General features: G+C 67.9%; 2 protein-coding genes across 2 annotated transcripts in view; both read right to left on the reverse strand.

Annotated features, from left to right (window-relative positions):
- The window catches only part of CHLRE_07g325759v5 (uncharacterized protein), a gene marked incomplete at its 5' end in the record, with an annotated part of 13,915 nt that extends 9,602 nt beyond the window's left edge, over positions 1-4,313 (reverse strand). Inside the window, 7 exons of the mRNA XM_043064084.1 lie at positions 1-691; positions 1,283-1,375; positions 1,695-2,072; positions 2,334-2,438; positions 2,717-3,222; positions 3,498-3,636; positions 4,032-4,313. The exon at positions 1-691 is cut by the window's left edge and continues 737 nt beyond it. Coding sequence (XP_042922651.1) covers positions 1-691; positions 1,283-1,375; positions 1,695-2,072; positions 2,334-2,438; positions 2,717-3,222; positions 3,498-3,636; positions 4,032-4,313 — 2,194 coding nt within the window. The remainder of the gene's footprint in view (positions 692-1,282; positions 1,376-1,694; positions 2,073-2,333; positions 2,439-2,716; positions 3,223-3,497; positions 3,637-4,031) is intronic.
- Positions 4,314-8,052: 3,739 nt separating this feature from the next.
- Positions 8,053-10,416, reverse strand: part of CHLRE_07g325760v5 (uncharacterized protein) — a 5,516-nt gene continuing 3,152 nt past the window's right edge. The window contains exon 3 of the mRNA XM_043064085.1: positions 8,053-9,841. Within this exon, the coding sequence (XP_042922652.1) occupies positions 8,672-9,841 (1,170 nt within the window). The 3' untranslated portion in view covers positions 8,053-8,671. The remainder of the gene's footprint in view (positions 9,842-10,416) is intronic.

Raw genomic sequence — 10,416 nt, forward strand, 5'->3', positions numbered from 1 at the left:
AGCCGTCGACCTGGCTGGGCATGAAACCGTTAGCAACGATGCCGTCACCGCCGCCATAACCACTGTAACCGCCGTAGCTGCTGCCGCCACCATTGGCGGCGGCGCCGCCGCCGCCGCCGCCACCGGGCTGTAACGCCACCATGCCCGCCGCCATTACAACGAGTTCCGGATCCGACGTCGCCGCCGCCGCCGCCGAGCAGTCGGCGGCACCCGTGCCAGTGCCGCCGCCGCCGCTGCGGACGGCGCCTGCGGCGGCGCCGGCGGCGGCGCCGGCCACTATGTGTGAGGGGCTGGCGGCGGCGGCGGCGGGCGTGTAGTGCTGGTGCAGGTGTGGCGGCGCCGCCGGCTGGTGCTGCTGGTGCTGCTGGTGCTGCTGGTGCTGCTGCTGCTGCTGCTGGTGCAAGTGATGGAGGTGGTGGAGACCGGGGCTGCGGAGTGGGCTCGGCGAGTTGCGCTGCACGCCGTGCCACGCCTCCACATTTGCATGCCCGTTGCCGTTACCGACACCGTGCGGGTGCATGGCGGCACCGCCGGGGCAGGCGCCGCCGCCGGGCGGGGAGGGCGGCGCAAAGCCGAGGCCGCCGCCGCCACCGCCTCCGGGTGCGGCTGTGGGGATCTGTGGGTTGGTGAGGCCGGAGGCGGCGTCGAGGAGCGGCACGGAGGTGCGTGGGGCGCGCTTTCCGGCCTCGACCTGCGGAGGTGGGAACCGGAAGGCGGAAGGGGGGTTAGACGCCCATTGTGTGAGATGGAGTGAGAGAATGTTTCGGGGCGCGGAGCTCATTCCATGTACAGCGATGCAGCGGCCAGTCCGATTTGGTGACGCGATCAGCGCTCCGACAAACGCGTTGCGCACACAACGGAGCACGACACAACACAACACAGCACAGCATGACAACGTATCACAAACGTACTAGAGCACAACATAAGACAAACACAACACTGCGCAAACACAACACAATACAACTCAGCACATCTCAGCCAACCACGCCATGGCTGCATTCGGGGATTCCCTCCCACGCAAGACTGTGCCCGTCCAACATCGCCTTCTCATAACTATGCCCGGAAATTCCCCCACTCCATACTTGTGATCGAACACTCGGTTCTCCATGAACGGCTTACCCCCCTGCCACCCCTCTCGGATTCTTTGAGATTGGAACAAACTACCTACCCAACCCCACCCAACCCCATCCACCCACCCAACCCCACCCCCCACCCAACCCCACCCCCCACCCAACCCCACCCCACCCAACACACACACACGCCCTCATACGCCCGCACCCACCCGGGCGGGGTCCAGCACTGTGTCGTGCAGGAAAAGCCACTCGTCCAGCAGGGGGGGGCTGGACAGGCGGGCGGCCACGGAGGGACCCAGCAGCTGCAGGGAGGCAGGCGGGGGGGCGGGGCAGGTGGGCAGGAATGAGGGGCGAATGCCGTGGGTGGGCAGGAGGGGGGGCTGGCGGTGCGCTGAAGGCCGCCGGCCGCAGATCAGCAGTGAGGCAACCCAGGCATCCCGAGACACGCCGCAAGCCTAACCCCCTCCTCACACAAACCCACACGGTTAACATGGTTGTGCGCACCTACCTGCCCCTCTCGGACGCAACCTGCCCCTCTCGGTCTCTGTTGCTTCGGGGTTTCGTGCCGGCGTGTCCCGCCCTCCTCCGTGCCCGCATCCCCCCCCCCACACACACACACACCTTGAGCATCTGCTCCACCTCCAGCGCCACCGCCCGCAGCAGCTGTCGCGGCAGTACGGCGCCGTACACGCAGTACACGCCCATGACCGGCAGGCCTTTGGCCGCCGTACCGCCCTCCGCTATTGCCGTACCGCCCGCCGCCGCTGCCGTACCCGCGCCCGCCGCCGTGCCGAGCCAGCCGCCGCCGCTGTGGCCGCCCAAGGCGCCGAGGCTGCCTGTGTCGCCGCCGGCAGCGGCGGCGCCGAAGGCGGCGGCGGCGGCGGTGGCGGCGGCGGCCGCACCTGCGCCGCCGCTGGTGCGGCCGCCGCACACCACAATGGAGTGTACGGCACGACTGCCTCGTGAGACCACGATGTCACGTGGGAAGGTCTTGGCCTCCTGTGCGCGAGAGCAGCAGACCAAGAGGGAGGGACGGGGGCGTGGGTGTAGATGTGGGTGTGGTGACAACAACTCCCTCTCTCCCGCCCTCTCTCCCACCACCCCTCTCCCCCATCCGCTCTCCCACCCTCTCTCCCACCCACCCACCGACCCACCCTCTCTCCCACCCTCTCTCCCACCCTCTCTCACCCGCTCCAATGCCCCTCCCCCCATCCTCCCCCCTCCACGCGCCCGCCCTCCCTCCCTCCCTCCCTCGCCCACCTGCAGGTACAGAGTGGAGTCGCTGATCCACAGCCCGCAGTCCTTGTGCAGCGCCTCGCCCAGCAGCGTGGACGCCAGAGACAGGCTGTGACCGCGGGCCGTGCCCTGTGCGTGTACACAGTGGGGAATGTGTGTGTGTATGAGTGTGTGTTGTTGTGTGTGTGTATGGGATGTGTGCGTGGGCGTTCTTGAAGGTTTCTGCAGTGGAGCAGCAGCAGGGGGGGCATGAGCCCCCTCCACTGTTCATGCCCTCATCTGCACGCCACTGCCGTGTACAGCAGCACGCCAGCGCGCCACCCACAGCGGCAGTGCGGCAGCGTGCGCTCCCTGTCCTCCCCTCTCCCCACTCCCCGCTCCCCACTGCGCGCCAGCGTGCGACCTACCCGCGCCCCGGTAGCGCCGCTGCCGCCGCCGCCACCTGCGGCCGCGCCGCCGCCGCCGCCGCCTAGGCTTGCAGCGCCGCCTGGCGAGGAGAACGAAGACGCCAGGCCCAGTCCTAGGTCCGCCGCCACCGCCGCCAAACGGTCAACGCCGGCCCCGGCTCCCGCTGCCGCTGCCGCTCCCACCCACGGCCCCGCCCCTGCTGCTCCCGCTCTGCCCGCACCCGCACCCGCGCCCGCGCCCGCGCCCGCGCCCGCCACCGCGCCCGCGGCCGCCGCCACCAGCCCCGTCGCTGAGGGTGGCAGTGGCGGCGGCGGCGGCGGCGGCTCCGGCGGCGCTGGCGGCTGCGCGGAAACGCCGCAGTCGGACCCGGGGCCCTGGCCGGGACCGGAGCCCAGTGCCGAGCTACCCAACAGGAAACCCGGGCCCAAGCTGCCACCGCCGGGGCCCTGGTTGGCGGCGGCGCCGGCGGGAGCGTAGGGGCTTGGCTCGCCAGGAGCGGCCAGCACTGCAGGGAGGGGTGGGTGGAGGGGGCGGTTTGGGGCAGGGCTGGTGCGGCGGGGGCGGGGCCGGGGGGCGGGGGCTGTCGCGGCTGCGGGTGGGGACAGGGCGGGGGCTGGCGGACAATTGACACGGGACACGGAACGTATCACACAGGTGGTGGGGCCGGTGGTGGGGCATGTGGTGGGGAGCGGGAAAGACCGGGCACGGCAAAGGCAGGCTTACGAGCAACTAGGAGCGCACACGCAAGCGCACAACAGACAGCGACCGTGACGCCCTTACCGTGGTGGTGGGGTCGCATCAGGGTCCGCTGCGTGGGGCCGCCGCCGCCGCCGGTGCCGGTGCCACCGCCGGTGCCGGTGCCGCCGCCGCCGCCGTCGCCGGCGCCCGTGTTGGGGTTGGTCAAGTTGCGTTCGCGGCCCTGAGAGGTGGGGTGGGGTGTGATGGGGTGCGATGAGCTCGGGGCCTGGTGCGCTGCACGTGCACAAGCAGGCGCGGTGCGGTGCGGTGCGGTCCAGCTGAGGTGCGGTGCAGGTGCGATGCAGTGTGGTCCAAGTGCGGTCCAGGCGCGGTGCAGGTGAGCAGGCTGCCACATGCGTGCGCTTCCAGCCGCAGGTCCCGGCCACGAACCTCGTCCAGGTGCAATGCCCCGCCCCGCCCCCCCACCCCTTCGCTAATCATGAATGTAACCCCCCCCACACATACATCTGCGCAGCCGAGTCCGCGCGCGGTCTCGCTTCCTTCCTGCCCCGCCCCTGCAACAAACAAACCCCATTCCGCCTCCCAGACCCAAACCTTCCAAACGCCCAAACTCACCTGTGGCGTAGCGCTGAGGCCCCGCACCCCTCCGCCTCCCCCGCCTCCTCCGCCGCCTCCGCCTCCCCCGCCTCCCCCGCCTCCCCCGCCTCCTCCTCCGCCCCCCGCCGCATCCAGCGACCGGTGTGACCAGCTGGGCATGAGCGCCAGCATGGAGCGGCGCGAGGGGTTGGGCTGCAGCAGCTCCGGCACCCCGCCCGGCGGCGGCGGCGGCTGCGCGTGCAGTCCCTCGCAGCCGGTGGAGAAGCGGGCGTGGCTGTGGCGCCGCTGCGGCGCGGGCTCCTCAAACACCGCCGCCGCGGTGCCGTCCTGCGAGCGGGAGTGTTTGTGTTGGGTTGGAGAGCACACAGCACGTGCACACACACATGCCCTCACTCGCCCTCTCTCTCCCCCTCTCTCCCTCCCCGCCTTATTTCGCTTGGCTTGGTTTTGGACTGGTACAACACACACACACACACACACACACACACACACACACACACACACACACACACACACACACACACACACACACACACACACACACACACACCCACCCACTCACCGCCCGCACCAGCGCCACCCTCAGCGTGGGCTGCAGGTGCGAGGTGGCGACCACCAGGTCCGCCACGCCGCGCCGCGCCGCCCGCACCAGCTCCTCCACATTGCGGGCGGCGTGCACGTCAGACAGCACACTGCACACGATGCCCACCTGAGGGGTGAGGGGTGAGGGAATGGAATGTGGAATGGAATGTGGAATGGAATGGTGTGGAATGGAGTGCGGTTGACGAACTTTCACGAGCGGAGGAAGCCCCAGCAGAGTGAGGAACTCGGTGGCGATGTTGGGACGTAACACTGCGATAAGCGACTGAACTCACCGCGCACTGGCAGGAACGTGCTTCCGTTTCCCATCGCGTTTCATCGCGCCCGCCCGCACCGTCGGCCCGCCCACCCGCCACCCGCCACCCGCCACCCGCCACGGATGGCTACCCCATCCCCGCAGCACCACCAGCACCCCCCCCCCGCCCTGCACTGACCTGCGGCGGCGCCAGCAGCAGCGCCAGGGCCGCCCCCACGGCCCCCAGCACACCCGCGGAGCGCCAGCTGGGCGGGGGGGCCGCACCTGAGGGGGCGCACACACACACACACACGGTCATGCACATACATACACACATGGTCATGCATATACACGGTCATACACACACACTGTCATTCACTATCAGGGGGGTGAGCTCGACTACGACCAGCGGGCGGGAATCTGGGAATTAGGCGTGCTGGGTAAACGTTGTTTAGCGCGCCCAGGGTGCGGAGCATGGACGCATACAGGTGCATCGCGGGGTCAGGCCGAATGGTCGCCCGTGGGGTTCCAGGCTTATCGCGGGTAAGTATGACTACCTGGGTCACGGCAACCACGCGACGCTCGGTAAATTGGTAGGTATCGGTAAGTAACTCCGGCGTCGTCTGGGCGGGCTTTCGTTTCGTTTTTTTAACACACTGTCACACACACCCGGTTATTCGGATGGACACCAGGGAGGGACGCAGATGCACATCACTCAACGCTTCGCCCTGGCCCACGCGCAAGCACACCGCACCTCACACGCCCCACACAGAACCACACACGCCCCCACACAAAACCCCACACGTGTGCCCTCTCACCCTCCCTGGCCGCCAGCGTCAGCACGCCCACCACCACCTCGCCGCTGCACAGCGGCACGCACACAAAGTGCCGCAGCCCGTGCCGCAGCTGCAGCGCCCGCCAGTCGCCCGGCAGAGCCCCCAGCACCAGAGCCGACCCCGGCGCCGCCGCCGCCGCCAGCAGCAGCGCCGTGTTGCGGGTGTGGGAGGGCACACGCGAGGAGGCTGTAGCTGCAGCAGCGGCTGTAGCTGCGGCGGTGGCTGTGCATGGGGAGGTGCCGGGGTGTTCGGAGGGAGGCGGCGGCAGCACGGAGGCGGCCAGAGGCAGGGCCCTGCCGCGTAGCTGTTGCGGGGAGCGGGGGAGGAGCGGGAAGAGGGCGGAGCGTGGCGGGGTTACAGTTGTGATTGTTTAAGGAGGAGCGAGGGGGAGAGGGCGTTGTGATTGATGTGGTCAGGGGCTTGGTCCGGGGCTCCACATGCGGTGTGTGCGCGTGCCGTCCTAGGCCCATACGGTGTGGTGTCGTGCTGCACTGCGCCAAGGCCCCCTCGCCTCATGGCGCCGCTGCCTGAAACGCCGCACCGCTAGCAGCCATACACGACAACCCGTACCCCACTGCCCGCTCCCTGCTACCTACCGTCGCCCCCACCATCCTCTCCCTCTCCCCCTTCCGCCCCCACCCCCCGCGGCACTTCATACTTGTGTTGAACCCATCTCCGCTCTCCATGAACGGCTAAACCCCCTGCCCCCCTGTAGCTCGCATATGCGGCTGCCGCTTCTCCGCAGCGCGACTGCTTCCTTATGGGATTGGTTCAGACTTAACCCCTGCCCCCCTGCCGATTCCCTGCCGCACAGCCACACCTGCGCCGCCAGCAGCAGTGGCACGCTGGCCGCGGGGTCTCCAGCCACGCTGTGCGGCACGCCGGGCGCGAAGTCGTCGGCACCGGGGCCGCAGGCGGCCAGAGCCACGTAGGCGAGACCTCCCTCATACACTGCCGACAGGCTGTGAGTGTGAGAGCATAGGGGCGTGGCATAGGAGCGGGGAGGGGTTCCAGGCGTGACGAACTAGATGAAGGCGGCGGAGCGGAGATGGTGTGCAGCAGACATGTGTGCGTGCGGCAGCAGTCGCAGGTGCAGTGGTGGGGTTGGTGGTTGGTGAGGGAGGGGCGAGTGCCTCGATGCAGGGCCCCGCTCGCCGTGCCGTGCCCAGCCGTTTCAGCGCGACGCCTGTTCGTCTCGGCACGAACCCTGGTCAACCCATGTTGGCGGCCTCCGTCCCTCCAAAGCCCTGAGTTTGCACCCCCCTGACGCACCACGCCGTGCTGGCTCCAAAATGGTCCCGCACGCTTGAAACCGCGCCCTCCAGGTTGAGCAGCCATCCGTCATGGTTCGTTGCGGCCTGAGTCAAGTTCGTCAAGCAGCTGTAGAGCTGCTCAACAGCGGCAACGGAAGGATGTTCATCATCCAGAGCTCCACCAGACTTGTGCTCGGCAGCGATGTGCACGAGCGCGCTGGTGTTGTTTTGCGCGCATGTTGGCTGGCTCTCGTTCGCCAAAACCTGGGCCTGGGCCCCCGCCGGCTCATCCTCAAGCCGGCGGGCCTTTTCACGCGGCCGGACGCATTTTTTGAAGAAGTCAAGCATTTGCAAAACGGTGGCGAGTAAAAACCTCCTTGAAGGCGAACTTGCCGAATCCCCCGTTTCTGACCGCACTTAATTGTCAAAGGAATGCTTAACCTGGCTACATTCCGAGAGTTATATGGCATCCGTGAGATAAGCAACGTCTGGCTGTCAGCAACACATCGTGTGCGTCGCTATTTGCTGACGACAACAGAGCATTCTTAAAGTATTCAGTGCCATGAGCGATTGAATTCCATTGGTATGCACACGGTGCGCTCGTCTTCATACGTTCCTCATCCCCCGTGTGTCGCACACAGGGCGTGCCCATACGGCCTACCCGCCACACCGGGTCCAAAGGCCAAACAATCCCAGATGCTTTTATATGACAACTGTATGCTAAGACGTGTTGTTATAAGCTCTGGGGTGACCTGTCCGCTCGTCGAGCTCGCGAACCACGTCCACATGCCCCGCCATGTGCACGAAGAGCTGCTTTTAGCCCCCTTAGAGACGCCCTGTCAGCTATTTGCAGCCACTTTGACACGGCAATGATAAAGCAAAGAGAACGTGGCTGCTCGAGGTCCCCGGTCACGGCAGTCGCTCGTGCCGCGCGGGTGCATTGCCCGCGACCCCCACGCACCCCGCTTCCCCACCCGCTCTCCGGCTGGTTACTAGTTCGATCGTGCCTCTGCAGACTGCGGTGGGAACTGGCGGCGCGTGCGCATTGAGCAGGCAGCCCGGCGGCTGCTACCCCCGGAGGCCTGAGCCTGTGGGCAACGGATGTGCGTGGCATGCTCAAAAGGTTCCAGACACGCACAGGCCCGTACGTGTGACATGTGCGCATGTCCGTGTCTCGGCGGACTGGTCACAGGGTAACCACGATCCAGGGCGGGGTGCAATCCTGAGGGCAATAACGCACATGCGTTTCAAGTTCCCTGCTTTGTCATGAACGCTGAAAATATCCACCCTGCTGAAACATATCCAACCTGCCTTGACACTGTCCCATCGCACACCCTGCTGAAACATCAGAGCAATCGGATGTCGTACTTGCCACCTGTATGTGCTTGTTTGGCCTGATGCGTTTCCGGCATTGGTGAGCCATAATCAATCATGCACACACATACACACTCAACACATAGAACACATCACCCGAACACTCCGCCCGGCGCCCCTGATTTGCGCAATGTTCAACTGCTGTGAAGCTCCCCCCCCCCCCGCATTCCTCATTCCTCGTTGCTTCACTTTTAAAAGCGTGTTTATTTCCGCTGACCCATCTCCCACCAAACACCATGCGCAATTGCGCATACATCCTGACGAAAGAAAGAACTGGTGACGCATCATTGCATATAACGCAACGGGCATGTGCCTGTGGAATCACAATCCGTCTTGTTTGTCTTTTCAATCTGCAATCGATCACGCAATCATTGTCCACTTCACCCGCGAGCGCCGCCACCAATGCAACGCCAGCCCTGCTGCAGCCACAGCCGAGATCGGCACCACCGTCGCCAGCGCCGGCACAAGCGCCGCGCTGCTGCTGCCGCCTCCGCCTCCGCCGGTGTTGCTGGTGCTACTGCCGCGCCCCCCAGAGCCGCCAGACGTAGCACCGCCGCCATCCGTCACCAGGTTTCCGCCGCTGCCGCTGCCGCCGCCGCCGCCAGTCTGTCCCAGTGGCGGCACCGGCGGAGCCGGCGCCGCGGGTGTCGTTCCGTCCGCCGAGCCGGCCGGAGGCTGTAGCTGCCCGCCCTGCAGCTCCTGCGGAGCAGGCGGTGCTGAAGACGATGACGATGATGGCTGTAGCAGCAGCGGCCGTGGCAGCGGCGGCGGCGCCTGGGTCCCGGGCGGCGCAGACGCCCCCGTCGGTGGCGGCGAGGAAGCTGGGTCTGTGGCTGTGGGAGGCGGGGTGGCGGCGGCGCCGTCTCCAGCAGGAGGGGGCGACGGCTGGGAGCCGCCAGCGCCCGAGTCCGGCGGCGACGGCGGCTGCGGCTGTGACTGGGGCTGGGGCGAGGAGCCGACGTCGGCGGGGGAGGGCGGCAGCGAGACCACATCTGCAGGAGGCGGCGGCGATGCGGCGGCGGCTGGGTCTCCCGCTGGCGAGGGCGACGGCGAGGGCGAGGGCGACGGCGAGGGCACGGGAGTGGCGGCAGCGTCCGGAGGTGGGGCCGTAGATTGCTGCGGCGGCAGCGGCGACGGCGGCACATCCGGAGGAGAGCTGCCTGGCGAGGGCGCGGGCGCTGGTGAGGACGGGTCCGGCGTTGACAGGCCAGGGCTTGGGCTTGGGCTTGGGCTTGGGCTTGGGCTTGGGCTTGGGCTTGGGCTTGGGCTTGGGCTTGGGCTTGGGCTTGGGCTCGGGCTTGGGCTTGGGCTCGCCACCGCGGGTGGCGAGGAAGCCTCTGCAGGCGATGGCGAGGTTGCGGGTTCCGGCTGGGGAGGTGGTGGGGCGGCGGGCTGGGGCGCCTGGCCAGGAGGCGCGTCCGCGGTGCCGGGCCCGGGCCCGGCGGGTCCGGAGCTGTTGCTTGGCGTGGGGGCGGGAGACGGCGTTCGTGATGGTGATGGTGCTGGAGTTGGAATGGGATCAGTGGGCTGCTGCAGGTACGGTGGGGCGGGGAGCGGGGGGAGCGGGGGGGTTGGGTTCGGCGTCACAGGGTCAGCAGGCGGCGGCGGGGCGGGCGGCGGTTGGTTTGTGGGGCTCACGGGGGGCGCGGGTTGCGGCTGGTCGGGTGGGGGAGGCGCAGGGGAGGGTGGAGGCGGAGGTGCGGGTTTGGGGGGTGGCGGTGGCGGGTGCGGGTGTGGGGATGGGGGCTGGGGCGAGGGCGGATGGGGTTGTGATGGCAGCGGGGGAGATTGAAGCGGGGGGGAGGGCGGAGGGGGAGAGGGAGGAGGAGAGGGAGGAGGAGAGGGAGGAGGAGTGGGAGGAGGGGAGGGAGGAGGGGAGGGAGGAGGGGAGGGAGGAGGAGAGGGAGGAGGGGAGGGAGGAGGAGAGGGAGGAGGAGAGGGAGGAGGCGATGGGTCGGGAGAGGGAGGAGATGGCAGCTCTGGAGAGGGAGGCGGTGGTGATGGCGGAGGGAAACGGGGAGGTGGAGCGGAGGGGGCTGGCGGTTGGGGAGATGGTGGGGGTGAGCGCACGGGGTCGGAGGGAGGCGGGGGCGGAGGGGGCGGAA

The sequence above is a fragment of the Chlamydomonas reinhardtii genome, chromosome 7, assembly GCF_000002595.2.
Source record: "Chlamydomonas reinhardtii strain CC-503 cw92 mt+ chromosome 7, whole genome shotgun sequence".
Classification (NCBI taxonomy): Eukaryota; Viridiplantae; Chlorophyta; class Chlorophyceae; order Chlamydomonadales; family Chlamydomonadaceae; genus Chlamydomonas; species Chlamydomonas reinhardtii.